The sequence below is a fragment of the Musa acuminata genome, chromosome BXJ1-8 (assembly GCF_036884655.1).
Source record: "Musa acuminata AAA Group cultivar baxijiao chromosome BXJ1-8, Cavendish_Baxijiao_AAA, whole genome shotgun sequence".
Lineage (NCBI taxonomy): Eukaryota > Viridiplantae > Streptophyta > Magnoliopsida > Zingiberales > Musaceae > Musa > Musa acuminata.
The window spans coordinates 42,161,160-42,180,208 of record NC_088334.1 but is presented as its reverse complement, the minus strand read 5'-3'; the positions used below and the strand labels follow the sequence as shown (position 1 = coordinate 42,180,208).

The window sequence follows — 19,049 nt, the reverse complement described above, 5'->3', positions numbered from 1 at the left end:
TTTCGATTCAAAAAAACTGGCGTAGTATTTAAAATAAAATAATTGATATAAAACACTTACAAGATATTCTTAAGTGTATTCTGGTTCTATTCATAGAACCTAGTAGTAATTATCTCACTCATGGTTGAGATAATTATTGAAACTATCCTATAATATTTAGATCATGATAATTATCTAGATAACTATTAAATTATAGTAACTATCTAGATAATTACTATTAATCAATTATTTGTTTGATGACCTCGATCAGCAGACCGGTTCGGACAGGCCGAAGAACCCGTGCTGCTGCCCCTCGACCTCCACCACCTCCACCGGTTTCCCCACTCCTTCAGCCACCTCGCGTACTCCAGCGTCCAGTCCCTCAGCAAGCCCCTCTCTGCCGCCACCACCAGCATCGGACCCAGCTCCGCTATCTCCAGGCTCGGCGCGCCCAACCCGAACGGGTTCGACGCCGGGTGATCCGCCTTCGCCCCCGCCGGAACCGCCAGTACGGTCGCTCAGCTCCTGGCTCAGCATTGCGTCCTGGGGACACTCCGCCTCCGACCTTGTCTGCTGCGCTCCGCCAAAAAGGGGCAGCAATAGGACGAACCCGCGCACCAGTACCGGTCCCAGCTTGGCGCGGCCTTCGGGCGAGCTGAGCCGGATGGCGAGGTGGTGGGCGATGTTCCTGCCGGCCGACTAGCCAGAGACGAAGACCCGGCCGAGGTCAGCCAATTCAGCGAGCCAGGGGTCGGCGGCGCCGGCCTGGGAGCGGAGCCAAAGGAGGGCGGCGGCAGGGAGGCGGTGTTCAGGGGCGAAGGCAGCAGTTGTGGAAGCCGGCCAATCGCGGGCGCCGAGGCAGTAGCCGCCGCCGTGGAAGTAGTAGAAGACGGGAAACTTGGTGGCGGGGCCCAGGGGGAGATTTCGGGGCTTGTACAGGCGAAGGTGGAGGTCGTAGGAGGAGAACCGGACGTCCTTCCAATCGACGGGGACAGCACCATCCTCGCGAGAGGGGGGGGTGGTGGGTGGGGTTCGGCGAGCGGAGGATGGAGCCATCGCTGAGGACACGGAGGATGCCGCGGCAGTCCTCTACGACGTGAGGAGAAGGAATAGCAGGGGAGTCGGAGGGGGCCATGGCGGCGGAAGCAGTGGTGGCGGTGGTAAGAATGAGGCAGGGAAGGAGCCCACGCGAGGAACCACGCTACGACCAATTATTATGGTATGATTCCGGCAGCTGCGGTTTGGGAATTTAATCTTTCTGTTACATAAAGAAACACAGAGAACAAGCTCGACCAGCGTTTGTAGTCCAAAGGTTAGGATAATTGCCTTCCAAGCAATAGATCCGGGTTCGATTCCCGGCAAACGCAGTTTCTTTCTACAATAATTTTTGTTAAATGTTCTCCGATCATACAGATACAACCAACCAATCACATGATGAATCGGATTGAACAACCCACCATTAAATTCTTCTGCCGTTTATGATATGTTTAATTATTTTTTAATCAAACACAAGGAAACATTGGAGTGAGTCACTGTGAACCCCATTTAGAAATGAAGCTACGATTAACACAAATCAAAATGCAAGAATTAGCAAGTATCAGCCAGAGAGAGGATGATGAGGCGAACACCTTAGACGACTCTCCTTTGCCATGGTCTCAGATATCGAGAACTTTTTGTACTCCCAGATGGTGGCTCTCATTCAGAGCATGTCTTCGATTCAGGCAACCTTGTTTCGACATTCTCCAACAGGGAAAAGTGATAGCAAGGAATAAAGCCTAAAATATGAGCTCTTACGGGCTTCTTTTTGAAAACTAAACACCACCACGCTGAAAACACAGCAACAATAAATTATAATGGATCCCATAAAGCTTTGGTTTCTGTTAGTTAAACATTTCGAAAAAGGACAATTCCTACAGCAACGAGCAAAATCCTAAGCTAGACTTTGGCAGATGAAATGTGCTGAGAACTTGTCCATCAAACAATCTTCGGATAATCTTGGTTGTTTCCGGCAGCATCATCCACCAGCAAAATCCTTACATCTGCATGCTTCGCCTTCCTTGCAATATCAACGAAGTCTCATTCTTTTGACATGTACATGTCTTGAATGTGGCCTGCCATAAAATAGTTCATACACGAACCTCTTACTTCCCCATTTCCACCACACTGGTCCAACCAGATGCCTCCTCTTCTTCATCTGGTCTCCTAACAACAGCAAAAAAATGTTTGATCCGAGAGAAAGGAACTTCAATCAACAATCAAACTTTAAAGTAATGTAAGAATAATAATGGTTAATATAATGATCAACATGGATAGTTCTAGTGTTGCAGCAACATACAGAAGTGAAAACCATCCACTGTAACCATACTTAGCATCTCTTATCAGATCTTAATTTTTGTCCCATGGGCAACATTAATTTTGAGCCCAAAATGTCTGACTCAAAGATATAGATAGCAACTTCTGGAGAAGATATTTCGGTTGTAACTCAAGGAGAGGAGCAAAAATGCCTCCACATTTTGACAAAAGAAGGATAAAAATCCATATATTACAAGTTCATGAAAATGCTATAACCTTGATAGTAACAACATTTGAGTTTATCCAAACATTTTAAAAAAAGGAAAAAAGATATATATAGACATGTTTAAGCAACCGATCAAACTCCATGTTCTAACATGATAGTGACTAATATAACTACAGACACTGACAAGTAATCATAAACCACTCATATGATGGATCTGCAGATTTTTGCAGGAACTATTTATATATTAGCGACAGAAAGATCTAAAGTTTAAACGGTACTAGTAGCAAAGAGCACAAAGTAAGAAAAGATGTTTTCCTACTACACTGTTGAACATCTCAGACAATATCCAAACAATGAATCCTCATATTGTAGAAATCACTCCTAGATCTTAGCTCATCCAAAAAAGGGCCTACATAAGTTACTTGGTCCTCATGTTCTATAATTTCTTCCCACTAGTAATTCATCATCCACTAAAAATCACATGTTTCTCTTAAATTTCTCAGGAAGAATAATGCCTAAAAGAAGCATTTAGACTTTACACTATGCATCAAACGCTTACAAATTTAATCCTTCAACTTAATCCAACAGCTCTTTGATGCCCTCAACTTTTCGTACACATTGCTACTTAATCACCCTTATATTAAAATCCGAATTGTTACTAACTTATAAAAATTCTCCAATCTAAAGGACACTCGTTGATCACACAAATTTCCCAATGTCCATCTCCACCTTAACCATCTAGTTTTTCTTCTGTTGCACTTAACATGTTCTTTTTCAGTAGTACATGTTCTTTGACATCGTATAAAAGTAGCACATAACTTCAATCCTGTGCACCAACAACCACTCTTTCTTCTACCAAATCCTTAATTTCTACTATCTAGATGCATCCCAGCAATCAGTTTGTCACCATTTTCCGTGGGATCTCAATAGAAAATACTTTAATCATATAATTGGTCATGATGCACAGATGAAATATCAAAATAAACAATGCTAACATCATTCAGATCACCATCAACTCTGCTGTTTCCCAACATTATAAATCAGGTATATAGTATAAATTAAGCTCAAGTGGTATACATCAACAATTCAAAATTTTCTCATGACCAACTCACTAGTGTAAACCCTCAACATCGAGTAGTGTGATCAAAGTTAAAGATTAAAAGCTAGATAAGGAAACATATTTATCATCAAATAAGTATTCACAATTAGTCCTAATATTGTTGGAAAGGCCTCCACGAAATTCAACATGAGTATGGGTAGTTGCAAGCATAACATGCACATAAAAGTTGAGCGCTAGAAGATGTATGCTTCAAGCCTATGAGAAGAAAGTCTGCAGATCATGACAGAGGTAAAGACCTCCAAAGATGTTAGCATAAATAACATGAAACTAAGCAAGAGGCAAAGGTCTATAGAAACAGAGAATTCCTTCAAGAAGAAAAAGGAGGAGATGGCTCCATTCTTCTCCTTTGAGCTTCCAGAAATATAAGTTATAGAAAAGAGAGAATCTGTGTCCATTGTCGTCCGCCCAACTCAAAGTTTTAGTAGAGATAAATTTTGGTGGAAATACAAATCAACTTCGCTAAATTGTATCCTCATAATTCGATCCTACTCCTTTGAGCAAGCATATTATACATGGTTATTGAATCACAAATGTAATATTGAACATAGCCACTCACTGTTATCAGAAGCAACGAGGCCCCATTGTGACTGTAGCACCAGATAGGTTGCTTTTAAAATTGGCCAATACTTCAACTGAACTTTCAAGACTTGAAGAATAGTTTGCAGGCCTGCTCTTGAAGGCACGATGTCACTCATCTCACAATAAGGATCGTCACCAAGTAACACCTGTTAAGTTAGAAAGATAATGAAGTATGAAGCACATGAATCTAATGCCAAATTTGCAAACCAAAAGTCATTTGTATGCTTGATGTCATAACTTGCAAGATTAAAAATAAACTGTCACTTCTCGGTGGCAGATGCAGATCACAAGTGAAACAACCAAGTAATCTTTTAAACTATGGCAAACAGAAAAAATTAGAACAATCATGCTATCATCACATAAGATACACTTTTTGTCAGAAAGGTGCTGAAATGTTACATGTAGGAAGTCTCCTGTAAGTAAAGATAATATTTTTCCAGTTTTTGTTCAAAGAATAATATTATCAATGCATGACTGCATTAGCTAACATAATTTCTGCAATGATAATACTTGAGAAAGAGTTCATTGTCATCCATTCTCTATTAAACTGACTGTACTTTGTCTATGTATTATCTCGGCGAGCTGTTGGACATAGATCCAAAATCCACCTTATCTCAAGATATACCGAAACACAGAGTGGCCAAGTGTAAGTTACTATATTATCACCATGTGAGGGAGAATCAAGCTTTCAACTTAAAGCCAGTAATAACTTAGTCATCAATAATCACATTTCGAACAGGAGGATACCTTGTGGTTGGCAGCAGAACCAAGATTTCTATGAATGGCTTCAAAGATTTGTTTATAGTAATTGTTCTACATTTGATATAAGGAACAAAAGCACGCATCCCTTAAATGAAATAAAAGAATGCACAAAATAGATCTCATGTAATTTGCGTCATGTATGACAGACACTTCTATTTAGCTGCTGTTTGATTTTTTTAGCTTTAATGCATACTAACGGCACACTCATTATCAATGATACAAATTCATTAATCATATCAACAGAAAATTAAAAAATGATATTTAAAAATATTACTGTGGTCAATCATAATCACAAGAAAGCCAAGAGTTACTCTAACTGCAATGTATAAGATATTACTTGTACTGTTAACCAGTTGAATGTACCTTAACCACTGCTGTAGCTGAAGTGGATATTGAACGGAGATTGTAGCTGTGAATGGAAAAATAAAATAAGTTCACTAACAGTTAAAAATGAAAAGAAAAACATTAATACAACCCAACCAAGTGAATGAGGTACAAACCCTCCTTCAAGTATGACCAGCAATTTTCCTTCAGAGATAGAAGTAAGCAAGTGTGTCATCTGAGCATATCCAGCAGGTGTTACCTAATACCAAAAAATGCATAAATAAATGTAGAGAAATGAAGTGGAACATGTAGTAGCAAAATTGTAACAAGTAAACACTCGAAAAACATAATCAGGGTAATCATACCTCCTAATCATACAGTAATTAGTAGTCGATAATCAATTGCTAAATAATTGAAGAAACGCATAGATGAACAAGATCTTAACAATCTGATAATATGACTAAGATTTCTAATATGTTTTAGTTAAGAAGCTGTAAAACACCACTTGCAAAAACCTAGGGGAACCATCATTAGTTCAGAATGAGGAAAATGAATGGAACCAATTTTTGAGATAAACAGGATGACATGCAAGATACAAAGCAGAGGTTGCACAAAAAATTGCTCGAGTGTAAAATGCTGTTAGGTCATTCATGAAACCAAAGCCCAAAGTCATCACCTAATTGAAATAAGTAGATCTCTCCATCCTTATGGACAAAAAAATTATGATAATTGTTAATGTAATAGGCACTTTAGTGTAGTTCGCAAACCATTGTTCACCCAAAAATTTTGAAGGTGGGCTCTTCTCTTACTTGATCATGACCTACGAAAGTACAAAATCGTCAAAAATTCAATAATATCCATTTTACAAACAAATGATATAGTTCCCTGGTTTGATCAGAACATCCCAACTTTACATTTTGTGCATGCGCCAACAACACGAGGCATTTCATGGAGTTTCTTAACACAGTGAAGCATGTATTAATGCAAATAGGTGTTTAGTGGATCAGGTTAAGAACCTCAAAGACTAATGTTTGCAGGATTTTGGGTACCAGGTAAACAGTAAATCCAACCCAATATTAAAGTTTTGACTCAGTTTACATGACAAAACTATAAGATTATTTGGAGAAAATTATTAATCTGCAGATAAATTGTTAAAAGAAGTGTCAAACACATAATAACACAGTCAGTTAAAGATTGGTTTAGACAATAAAACAAAAAGAAGCATTCAACGATTAAGAAATTGATAGAATAAAAAAGAAAACCGATGAGAAAATGAGAATAAATAAGAAAAAAATAAATCAAGAAACTGGGGGCTAACAGCATTCTCATTTGGCTAAGTTTTCATATGTTGATTATAAGCATCTGATGATTTTAAGTCAACATGCCATAAGTTAGACTACTCATTCAAGTTTCTACTCTTCAACCTAATTTTTAATTGGCTAGTTCTCAAAAAGACCAGGAGACTTTCCTAGTGATGCATAAATATGAACTGTAACCATGATCAGGTTGAAAAGTCCTTACATCACAACAACCAAGGGGATCACCCCTTGCTGCATCAAATCCTGCTGACACAATTGTAATATCAGGGGCAAATTCTAAAGCTGCAATTAAGCATGATCAATATGTCAGACATGGGACCAACTCCTTGTAAATATAGCAAACAAAAAAATCCACGATAAAGAAATTTTATGAAACCTGCTGCTCAGTTCAGACAAGGTTCAAGCATGAAATGTAGACCACATTACAAAAAAGATGGATATGCATGAGCTGCTAACACAAAATCATGTTGTCCACAAATATTTTCATTTACAACTCACAAAATCAAGAAAGAAAATATTTTTAATTAAACAGAGGGGGAACATTCCTTCACAACCTGAGTGGATAAGGTTCAGATCAAAAAAATCTATTAGTAAGGATATGGTTGCATGTTTTGGCAGTCCCTAGGATTCCAAAATATTTAGACCTCGTATAATGGGCCATTCCCATTTATCTTTTGATGGAACCATTTGACCCTGCTTAAACATACTGGGGCAATTTGCAAAATACCAGTCATGACCTGTTCACTCATGCTTACACCAACTGATAATAACTCTATATTACGGACTGTTACAAGTGCCAAATAATAAAAAAGGCTTTAGATCTATAGTGAGAGCAGATGTGATTGAACAATAACTTTCTTTTTACTTTATACATGCAAATATATCATCGGAAAGCAAAAAAGAAGAAAGTAAGAACAATGACCTATAGGAAGTACAACATGTTGAAAGGCATAAATGTAATCATTATCTCCCACACCCCCACAGCTCCAAGGAATGTTAACTGAGAATCCTTCAGCATCCATAATTCCAACCTGCAGGTTCGAGCAACAAGAATTAGCCATCCAAATAATACGACTGAATTCTTCACAATCAGATATAAAAGAAAAACTTAAACACAAAACAGTTAGTCATACAAAATATAGCAGAGAGTTGGCATATGCGGTAAGCCTGAATATGTAACTGCAAACAAAATATGTTTTACCAGCAACAAAAATTGGGGACAGGTGTTCTATCACAGTATCACTAAAGCACTTTAATTACAGATTATCAATCTAAACTCAGATTACTAATGGACCAAAAGCACAAGTAGCAACAGACAATTGACAGATAGAGCAAAACATAGTGTTCAAACCCTTGAAATTCATCTTAAAATTTCCAATCAACTTCTTTTTGTTTGTGGTTAAATATAACCATCTATCTTTTCACAAAAATTTAAGACTTCTAGGAGAACTTAACGACTTAGGCAGTGGCTCTCAATTGAGTAAATAAAGAATAATACTTTTTTTTAATCATTATTGGGCCGTCTCAAAAAAAAATTCTTGAAATAAAGAATAATACAAGCATCACCCAAACACACTCAAAAATAATGTTCACAATAGTCAAAATGCTTGATAAACAACAAGAGTTAAAGAGCTTAAAAGACCATTTTCAAAAGCACGCATCTAGCTATGGCACACAGCACGTACCATGCTAGCACATTATTGGCATGGATTCATATGTTGTAAAATAGCAATCCATGACTTGGTCTAAAATGAAACAAACATCACAACACAACAATCACCTGAACTGATTTAATCATCTTCTAAAACTGTATGCATTTCCACAAGTGAATGATACTACAAACTGGACCGAGTCCCAGTGTATTGTAATAAAGAAAGTACCTCGTCAACTGCTCCAGTTCCAGGATAGAATCTTCCATTTTCATGCCTATGCAAAGATATATATAAAACCTAAAAAGCATAGAGAAGCAATTAGCACTCAATCACAACATTGGATAAACAAAGTTCAAGTACAGAAAGTCGTCTAAGAAACTAGTGAGAAGACAATCTCAATATCAGCAACAATTATGTAATGTAGCTAAGAATTAACTATATATTTGATCGCATCTGCCCTCATTGTGACCGACACTGAAATCTGCTTCTATGTTGTTCCGTCTCTCTCTAACTTTGTGACAGCGCTGCATACACAACTTTGCCTCTGCTTTCAGTTTGCAGTTGCTAATGCCTATTAGACAGCAAGCAACCGAAACGCCGACACCTCAGCCCCGCTTGACTATGACAGTCAAAAGATCACCAATCTGCTTGTTTGAACTAAAGAAAATATCAAACAAGACTTCGGACATACTTCCAATGCCTTATTTGGCAAGGACTCTTGGATGACTTGCATAGATCAGGAGTTCTCGGACATGCAGAGAAGTTTTGGGACCCACATTTCACATAGCATAAGCACAACAAGATAATAGGATCTCTATTTCACAACTACTCGGTAGTTTTAACCGACATATTATATGTAGATCAAGTGATCATTCTAGAGACAAAGTAGGTTCAGAAATAGGAACTTGGGGCAAACCGACTTTTTAAGATAGAAGTTTGTAAGGCTTTAAGATGATGCTGAGACTACCGATTTATCACTATTTGCATTATAGAAAAAAAAAATAGGCAATGGTTGATAGTTCTCAACATCTACCTCTCCTTTAATTGAGGTAATTTAAAAAGTGCAAGGTTGGTACATCAGTTCTAGACCTTCTTTGAGCAGCAGGAGACAGTAAAGCTGACATCAACTTTTATGATGACTAAACCAACCAAAGAACAGTACTTATTGTATTTATATCGATAGTTGTTGCATTAAACACTAACAGAAAATAGTTATACATCATACATGAGCATGATTTATCATTAAATTCATTTTGAGACATCATGACCATTTAGTTATGATAACTGTGTCTGTTGTCCTATTTCTTAACATAGTGATAAGATCTAACAGACAATGGTACTAAGGAGACTTTATGCTTTTACCTTTGTCTGAATAACCAAGAAATCATATTGAGGAAAGAGATATTAAAATGCAAACATAACTAGTTTCTGTCACAACATGAATTCCAGTGTGTATTACCATACAAACAATCTTTAACAAGTGACACCTGATGTTGCCTCCAAAAGAGAAAAAAGAACAATCGATGCATTATCAAAGATGAGAGAGATGGAGTTACTCATATTAAAGGCTCACCGATTTGTTCCCCTCAAATATCTCTTGTGTGCCATTGCCATGGTGGACATCCTGCAACAACAAACAAAAGACAAGTTTCTTAATTAATGGCAGAAGCATCTTCTTCTCATGTGACTCAAAGCCATCATGTTATTCATTAATCTCAACAAAATGATAAGCACAGAACTCATAATAAAAGAAAGATTGTCTACCCAGTCAACAATTAAGACTTTCTTAGCACCAGCACTTTGGGCTGCCAATGCTGCAACTGCAGCATTGTTATGGAGGCAAAAGCCCATTGCTTGTCTTACACCTGCATGATGCCCAGGAGGCCTAACCTGACATAGGAGCATATAATCAGCACATATGAAAGACTAGCAGATCTGCTTGCAATTTGCAAATTTTAACATAAATGAGATATTAGTGCAAAACCTCAGCCAGATTATAGACTTATCCTTGAAATTTTCAATTTGCAAATTAATGGTAACGTACAACATACCAAAGCAAAACCATTCTTGGCACTACCAGACACTATTGTGCGAGCAAGATCTGAACAGAGTCCAGCTGCAACCCTTGCAGCACACGCTGAATGTTCATTGGCATAAGTGTCGGACGTGAAGTAGCTATCAGTTCAAAAGAGGAAGAAAATATCACGTCATAGTAATTTACAGCTTAATTAAGAAATACAGAAAAATGAGTGTAGCATTGAACATGCATCATTTAAATCATCATTATTATTGTTGTCATCAAATAATCAAAAATCAAAATTTCCTTTTCTTTCATGTTGATTTGCTTTAGGATCTTTCCTTTGAAAAAACAAGGGCTGGTCAAGTATTGATGTCAGATATTCATACTTCCTTTGCGGTTTAAGGTCATCAAATAATAAACAAATAATTAGACTTGAAAAATGAGTTGCCAGCAGTAACAAGTAACTTGGTTCAAAGGATATCACAGAAAAAAAAGGAGAAAAGGGCAAGCAACAACTAGATCTTTTTGGCTGATGCTTTCATTATGAAGAATAAAGAAATTAAACATTATAATAGAGATGATAGGTGATAAAAATGAATGTTGTAACCATGGTTTGCAATACTGTACCATACTGCTACGTACGGGCTGTACATCGGTACACCTTAGTATACCATGTGTCGGTAAACTCAATACAGCTCGATACATACTGTACTAACAACTGATTGGTACACTAGTACAATACAGTATTCAGAACCTTGGTTGTAACAAAAGTGAATAAAGAAAAGAGTAAGCACCTTGCAAGCATATGGCTTGTGTGTTGAACTGCTTCAACGTGATCCAGAGAGTGTACCTGCAAGGTGTCAACTTTACTTTAATGAGGGTTATTCTACAAAACAAAAAAGGCAATTAGTTATTTCAATTTCAAAAGGAACTGGTCTACATGATCATTTGACCTAGAAAATGGGCAAGTAAAATTATCAGATTTGGAATATGATCTCACAGGAAGTAAAATTTATTTCCTTTGTTGTCTCATTCTCGACAAACTATTGCTTATTAAGAGCCTTGTACACCTCAACCAGACCTTCACTACCAGGTAAATTACAAATTTTAACCTAAGATTATCATCAATGAAATATTAAATTGCCTACAGAAGCTACTAGAAGGTAAATGACCATAAAAGCAAAATCATAATTGTCATCAAAGAAGCAATGACTTACTCTAAGAAGCTCTTCTTGTGTTATTTCTCTAGCCGGTATCAGAGAGCACTTTCCTGGAAATATCCCTGAATTTCAAAGAAAAATTAACCCGGCAGAAACTTTAAGGAGTAAACACAATCTGAAAGCCATCCAGCTCAAAAGATTTAGCAGCAATACCAACTAGAAATGATCACCACATAAAATTAAATCACATAAATCACCTGCAGCAGCAAGGCTAGATGCAATTGCTCTAAGACGATCAGGCCTCTCTGGGTGTGGGTGCGACTTCATTTCAACCTAATTACAGTAGCACAGATAAAAGCATTTGTTACTACATGTGTCCATCAGCATGACAGCAACAAATTAGAAAGCAAACATGCAAATTTGTGTGTTCTGTACTAAAACACAGAAAGAGTAGCATAAGATAAGGATGCAAAATGTGTACACTCAATGTACTACCATCCATGTTGGTCCATGTCCGGCCACATAGTTGGATAAGCTGATAGAAGTATCTCCAACTGATAAAATAGGCCTCCTCAGCACACCAAACCCATCAAATAATTTGCAGCACACCCCATTGACTCTCAAGCTCATTGTAAATGATCCTCTCAGTGATTTAAATAGGTGCTTGGGTGAGGCAAGGCGAGGCGAGGCCCAAGCGCCTCTACAGTGAACCAGGCGACACACTTCAATGATGCACCCCCTGGGCGCTCACCCGAACCCAGGTGTTGGGTGCCTCGAGCGAGCGCCCGATTAAAATAGTTGAACCAAACCAGATTTTAAGGCCTGGTTTGACCCCGAGTGATCCCCTTTCTTACCTGCAAAAGCCACCCCCACACACACGCGCAACCTCAAGCAATCAACCCTAGCAAGCGCTCCTGCCTCCGTCACTGACGCTTTCTGCCATAGACACAGCGGATCGAGGCCTCCTCTGTCGCCGACAAACAGGTCCGACGACTTAGCCTTCGTTCGTACCATCCTTTCGTTGTTGCTGGCAGTTCCTTCTATCGTCGAGGGAGAGGACAGCAGCTTCCTTCGCGACTGACGTACACTTCGAAAGCTTCCTCCGTCCACAACATCGCCGTTCGCAGCTTCCGTCAGTGTCGTCGATGCTGATGCTGCTGCTGCTGCTGTCCACAGCTTCTGCTGTTGTCCGCAGCTTCATCTACCGCTGCTGCTGTCGTCCGCAGCTTCCTCTGTCACCACTGCCTTCTCCTTCCCCACCATCAACCATCGATGACACTTTTCTCTTGTTTTTTCTCCCTCTGCTACTGTTAACAGTTTTTTCCCCCTCTTAACTAATGTTAAGAGTAGATTGTTAAATCTCTAATCTTTGTTATTTTGAAATTATATATTAGGTTTTAGAATTAATGACAAGTGTACAAAGCAGTTTAATTCTAATATAGGTCTTCATAAACATGTTTAGCATATTTCTATTTAGTTGTATATTATTTTAATTATAATATTCAGGAGCGCCTCGCTTCACTCAGAATGGCGCCTAGCGCCTCAAGCATTGTGAGACTTTGGCGCCTAACGCTTTTTAAATCACTAGATCCTCTACTAAAATATACAACACTGATCCATCAAACAATTCCAAACCAGCCTATCAAACAGTAGCCCGCTGTTTAGCTCACAAACAAAAAAAAAAGTAATAATAGTAGCCTCTGACTTTCAGAGGCCTTTAAATAACTGGTTCATTTTCTGAACCTGATTAAAGAAAAAAAAATCTTTCTTGTTTTTCTCTTCTTTCAACATGCCATCTATTCCAATAAGTATGTTTGGGATCAAGACAAATCATCATCGAATAAACCTAGTCTCCTCTTATAATCCCCTCTAATATATGATAGTAGGGCTGGGGCCATTTGCTTTCCCAAATAGTAGATGGTTGGGACTGACAAGAGGGGACTCCACCATTCACACCCACGACAATGATCTTGAGGACCACCCATTACCGGTCAAGAATAATGCAGTAACCTTCCTTAGCAACAACATAGATTTGTTAGCTAATAGCAGCATAATAAGGTTGCAAAATAATCACGAGAAAGATTGGTCCAGATGCATTAATATGTACAACAACTCAGTTATCTATAAAAAAGATATACTAATTCAAAAATACTACTCATAAGCGTCAACCAACCTCCGCATGGAGCAACATTTTCTCATCAAAACCAATAGCTGTCCTCGTTTTCAAGGACAAATCTGTGTAACAAATTGAGAACACATTAGGAAATGTTTGAATGTTTTGGAAAAGCAGAGTGCAATCTTTTTAGACATAACCTACTACAATGTTACACCACACCTAAAGCAACAAAAGCTGAATCAAAGAAAAGTAAATTTGTAACGACATCAGCAAACTCAAGGAAGAATTTTGTAACAGGTTCATCGAATGAAATAGCTACTAGATTAGAGTAAAGCAAGAAGATCCACAAAATGGTTCAGAAAAAGACCACTTAATGAAACTAGTAATGCTGTTAACAAGAAGACCTACTCCATAACCAAGTCCATTTCCTCAAATATCCTTGCCTATTGATGAAACACTTCACTAGATTCTTTTTGCACAAAGTATAACACTTAAAGACCTTTTTGCACACCAACAAGTTTACAGGCATAGAATCTTGCAGAAAAATGATCCAGTAAGTGGTTAAGCAAACAGTAACAAATGATGAAAAAAAATTAACTTGAAATCTTGCTCAGCCTTCCTTTTGGAGGAGCTCCTGAACAAGTTGAGTTATTATCATTAGATTCATGCCTTCAACTGATGGGATAATTGATACGATAAAATTGTTAAAAGCCCATCCGACCTAACCCTTTTTTTGATTCCTAGTTAAAAGACCCAAAGAAATCAAAAGGTGATACTAAATGGAAAATAAGGAAAACAAATGTTTGGGGTGCCTTAACCTTTCAGATGAAGCAGTACCACCAACACAATATCATGGAACAAACACATAGTCAAAGCTTCTTAATCACTAGATACCATTCTTGCTGCTTAGGCTTATTAAGAAATAGAGGGAAGTGAGAACAGTTTCCAACCCTGCAAATAATGTAATTTGCACCTGTAGTCCACATAACCTAAAAAAAGAATACTCTTTTACCGGTGCACTAGTTTGCATTAAATAAGCAATATCACAGGCCACAAAAGGGGACCAGCAATTTTCCTTTTTTTTTGTTGGAACAACTTCTGCAATTCTAAAGTAATAAAGTATTCAAATATTGCCAATTCAAAGTCCATCAGGAGAATTGACACAAGACAATGTATTTACTGACCATATATAGATGTGTTCATTTTAAACTACATACCAATTGATCTCTGACTGACAATTTACTGTCTCAAATAACTATGTCCAAAATGGAAGATTAATAAAACATCAAGGTCATGACCATCAACAAAATTCTCAAAAGCTTGCAAGAAAAGTCAATCTATAAATAAAAAAATTTCACCAAAAAATAAATAGGAGCTGTGAAAGGATAAATAGACTAGAAGTAGCACATACCTGAGCTTCCTGCATCTGTCTCATTAGACATCTGAGCTTCCTGCCCAATAAGAGAATCGATAGGATCAAATCTAAAGAACTCGCACTCCCTATCCTCTCCGCATACCTTCAAGATGAAGTTACAAGGCTCAGAGGAAAGATTGTTGGAACCAACTAAACTGAATATCATCCCAGATGGGAGGTCATCATATCAATGGTCAAGCATGCACTTTCGTGAACAGAAAATGAGAACAAAGAAAAAGTGAACATACTTCACAATGACAAACATCATCAAAGTTTGGCATTGTACAATTAGCACAAAACCATTTTTTGATGACAAAGGGACTGACTGGTTCCCAGTCGCTGTCATCATCATCATCATCATCGTACTCTTCTTGAAAATACAGATCTTGTAATGTATTGTTCCTTTGCTGCTTCATATATTGTTGCAGTTGTATAGAATTGCATGCAACACAGCTTTCATGCTTTTCATGCAGACAAGCCTTTTCAGAAGCATTGGTAACAGTTCTCACATCTGATAATGATACACCCACTAACCTTTCTGAACCAACATCTGTTTGGTTGGACTTCTCATTTAACAAGCCACCACTATGATCACCCAAATGATCTTTGTGAAATCTTTCACCAAAACTCACAGAGCCATTCCTGGCCTGAGAAGCTGATTTTCCATGGCATTCACATGAGCAAGAGAAGCTCTTTTGAGATTCTCCTGGATTAATTTCATTATGTCCTTTACTTTCTCTGCAAAAATTTCCACCCCTTTGATCACTTGCACAAAGTGTCTCAGAAGCCATAAAAATGTCGGAAGAATTTTATCTCTTTAAGTGGTAAGTAGAGTGTTCATTTACCATAGCATCCTGAAAGCTAGAATACAACTAATATGTTAGAAACTGAAGAGCAAAAGAAACAAAAAACCACTAAAAATAAATATGTTTTAAAAAGATTAGATGGCAGCAGTGTGAACCATTAAAAAATATTTTCACAATAAGAATGGCAAGCTTTTGGGAACTAACAAAGAATTTACTTCTTTTCATACAATGAAGAAATTTATAAAATTTATTTAAATCATCATTGTTAACAATGAGTAAAAGAAACACAAATAACAATTCCAGCTTGTGATGGGAAGAGGAACAACTACATGTATAGACTAGTACCAACGATTTAACCATACTAGTAGTACACTTGCAAACTTAGCTACAAGATGCAAACTGCAAGAAGACAGGCATAAGAAAACAGATAACAGAATGACCTTGGTGCTGTAAGTGCAAACAACTGAATCAGGCTCCTAGGACCTATATCCACATCAAATTCCGTTTCTTGTGCAATGGCTCCATCAGAATTGGAAGCAATTTGCATTGTATGATGCTTACTTGTTTTTGGTGTACATCTGTCAACTGTTTTTTTATTAACACTGTCTCGATGAGTCCAGATACTTTCTTTTTATTAACACCTACACTTGATGAAACTTTCTTTTTCTTCCTTGAAAAAAGGCAAGAGTTCAGAGATGGAATTATGGACTATCCCGATCCACGTCCCTCTCTGATGATATTATGCTATAGCAAAGAGGAAAGAAAAAAGGCAACCCTACTTCGATTTTCAGCCGTGCCATCTTCTTCATTGTGAAAAAGAATCTAACAGTCCTCGCTATTCTTGCATATTCGAATCAGCAATTAGTGTTTGTGAAGTTGGTCTAGGAAGATCGTTAGACCAACTCTGGGTATCATACAAGAAAAGGCATGGGTTGCTGAGGAGGGTTTGCAACAAACCAAGAAAACCAAAATGATCACTTCATCTGAGTAAAACTTATATTTCTCTCGCATATCTTCCGCTTAACTCCAAAAAAGATTGATTACGTCTTTAAAAAATTTAGAGTAACCCGAAGGTGTCAATCTTCTATTACGCAACTTTTGAATTCGAAATTAAGATCACAGATCAAGAAAACTTCAATGACGATGCATCAAGAAACAACGGAGCAGTTTCTACTTTCTAGGCAGAACGTTAGACCAACTTCCATTGCTACACAAAAAGATTCATGGGTCGACGAAGAAGCCTTTGACAGGTTCGCGACAAAATCAAGAAAGCTAAAACGACTTCCTTGTCTGATCAAAACACCTATGTCTTTCTCCTATTTTTCCCTTAGTCCTAAAGAGATGGATTGCGCTTTTAAAAGAGTAAGGGTAACACAAGCGCGTTGATCTTTATCTTACAACTTTTGGATCCGAAAGCAAGATCACGGATCAAAAAAACTTCACTCGCAATCCCAGTTTCATATATCAGCACCAAGAAACATCGGATTTCTTGAAACCAAACATCGATACACGATCTTCGTCAACGATGACCGAAAAGGATTCGCGAAGACGAAGAGGAAAGAAAATATCAGTAGATCACGAAGCGATCGAACCTGCGGTGTCGAGATCGAGCTCCAGAAGAAGGAAAAGGTCTTTGGGCCAACGGATCAGCGACCGGGATGGCAGCCGGCGACGGTAGAGGACGGGAGGACCAGACCGAGGCGATTAGGGTTTTGGGGGCGTCGCCGGGCGTGGTGGGATCCTGAGTTAGGGCAGGACGGCGAGAGAGGGCTCTTTCGTTTCAGAGCTTTCGGATCGTTCATACTCGATCCAATGGTCCAAGATCATCGAAGATTTGGTGAGACGGATCCACCCTAAACGCGAATCCGACCCGAACGGCTGTCGGCCAAGGAACTAAAAAGAACAAGATATTAGGGATATTATCGGATCAAATCCACGTAGGATCCGACCCGAAAATATTGGATCCTAACTAATGTTATGAAATGAAGCTGATAAAGATCGATATCAATAATTTTGGGTTAAGGTTAAAAAAAAATGTAACATATAAATTATTTCCGTTAAATTTAAGTTAACAAATGATAAAGTTTACTTACACGATATATTTATTCATAATAAATTATTAATATAATAATATATATAATTTAAGTAAAAAATATTTATTTTATACCTTATGGTTTTGGTTATGAACCACTTAGTTATTTTGTGCCTAAAATAATTCTTATATTTTTAAAAACATAGTATTTAAGTCTCTCTCGTCAAGTCTGAGTTTACAAACGTAAGAATCTACTTAATGCTGACTCATAATAAATCATTAATATAATAATATGTATAATTTAAATTTAAAAAATTGAGACCACTCTTAATAATGGGACGAGGAATCGTTGTGGAAACGACCAGCAACAGCACATCAAATCGTATAATTTACACTTAGCCTTTATCGTGTTAATGAGAAACTCAAAAGTTTATGGTCCTACCTCATGTAGATATGCAACGACTAGTCCAACACTAGACATGCAATTGTCTCATAATCCTTCTTCCTCCTTCTAGGTGTATTTATCCCCATCGTCTTCGACTTTGTCCTTTCCTACACTTTCACCCGTCGCGCTTATGATACGATGGTCCAGCTCTTCCTTACTACCACCTCCGCCCTCTACTACTTTTGCCTCTCCACCTTCGTATGTGGCTAAAGCCTCTATCGCTTCCTCGATAAAATAGATTTTTTTAAAACTTCAATTACATAATATTATATTAATAATTTATTTTGAGTCAAATATATTATATAAATAAATTTTAACGTTTATTAACTCATACTTGACGAGATAAGCTTATATGTTATGTTTTTAAAAATATAATGGTTATTTTAGATGTAAATAAAAGCATAAGGGCCTAAGTGGTCAATGATCAAAATCAAAAGAGATAAAATATTTTTTTTTAATTTAAATTATATATATTATTATATTAATAATTTATTATGAATGAATATGTGAGATAAATAGACTCTAATGTCTATTAACTTATATTTAATAAAAGAGATTTGTATGTTATATTCTTAAAAATATAAAAATAATTTTAGATACTAATAAAAAATTATTATATTTTAAAAATATGTTATATTTTTAAAATATAACTGATTATTTTAGACATAAATAAAAATATAAGTGGGTCCGTCAAAAATTAGACCGGTTCATCATCAAAATCACGCTAAAATGAATATTAATCCATAACTCTTTTTCTCAGTTTTACTGTAATTGATGAACCAAAAATGAGAACCAGTCAGTGT

At 37.3% G+C, this 19,049-nt stretch overlaps 1 protein-coding gene, 1 non-coding gene and 1 pseudogene across 6 annotated transcripts; 1 reads left to right on the top strand and 2 right to left on the bottom strand.

The window, feature by feature from the left end:
* LOC135587898 (carboxylesterase 15-like) lies at positions 1 to 1,196 on the bottom strand (annotated as a pseudogene).
* Positions 1,197 to 1,274: 78 nt separating this feature from the next.
* Positions 1,275 to 1,346, top strand: TRNAG-UCC (transfer RNA glycine (anticodon UCC)). Its single transcript has one exon. It is a non-coding gene; the product is annotated as a tRNA-Gly (tRNA).
* Positions 1,347 to 1,806: 460 nt separating this feature from the next.
* LOC135587897 (histone deacetylase 15-like) lies at positions 1,807 to 17,561 on the bottom strand. 5 transcript variants are annotated; one of them, XM_065079748.1, is made up of 18 exons: positions 17,362 to 17,553; positions 15,809 to 15,824; positions 15,498 to 15,701; positions 14,961 to 15,066; positions 13,607 to 13,668; positions 11,691 to 11,766; positions 11,491 to 11,555; positions 11,068 to 11,123; positions 10,305 to 10,428; positions 10,018 to 10,143; positions 9,827 to 9,877; positions 8,482 to 8,550; positions 7,524 to 7,632; positions 6,804 to 6,883; positions 5,459 to 5,541; positions 5,322 to 5,367; positions 4,174 to 4,342; positions 1,807 to 2,181 (listed from the first exon to the last, which is right to left on the bottom strand). In XM_065079748.1, exons 4-18 carry the CDS (start codon positions 14,989 to 14,991, stop codon positions 2,045 to 2,047), a joined length of 1,284 nt encoding a protein of 427 aa, XP_064935820.1. In that variant the 5' UTR covers positions 14,992 to 15,066; positions 15,498 to 15,701; positions 15,809 to 15,824; positions 17,362 to 17,553; the 3' UTR covers positions 1,807 to 2,044. The 5 variants fall into 5 exon arrangements, with proteins under 5 accessions (XP_064935820.1, XP_064935816.1, XP_064935819.1 ...); XM_065079744.1 differs by having other exon boundaries at positions 15,212 to 15,824; positions 17,362 to 17,561; XM_065079747.1 differs by having other exon boundaries at positions 1,807 to 2,173; positions 15,212 to 15,824; positions 17,362 to 17,558.
* Positions 17,562 to 19,049: the final 1,488 nt, after the last annotated feature.

What these genes read in the sequence shown, in the direction of transcription:
- LOC135587897 (XM_065079744.1), bottom strand. Translation starts at nt 15,754, where the DNA reads ATGGCTTCTGAGACACTTTGTGCAAGTGATCAAAGGGGTGGAAATTTT. An exon ending in CACAAGAAGAGCTTCTTAGA is followed by an intron (nt 11,124 to 11,490) that starts GTAAGTCATTGC and finishes GACACCTTGCAG; the next exon opens with GTACACTCTCTGGATCACGT. An exon ending in ACATGTTGTACTTCCTATAG is followed by an intron (nt 6,884 to 7,523) that starts GTCATTGTTCTT and finishes GCTTAATTGCAG; the next exon opens with CTTTAGAATTTGCCCCTGAT.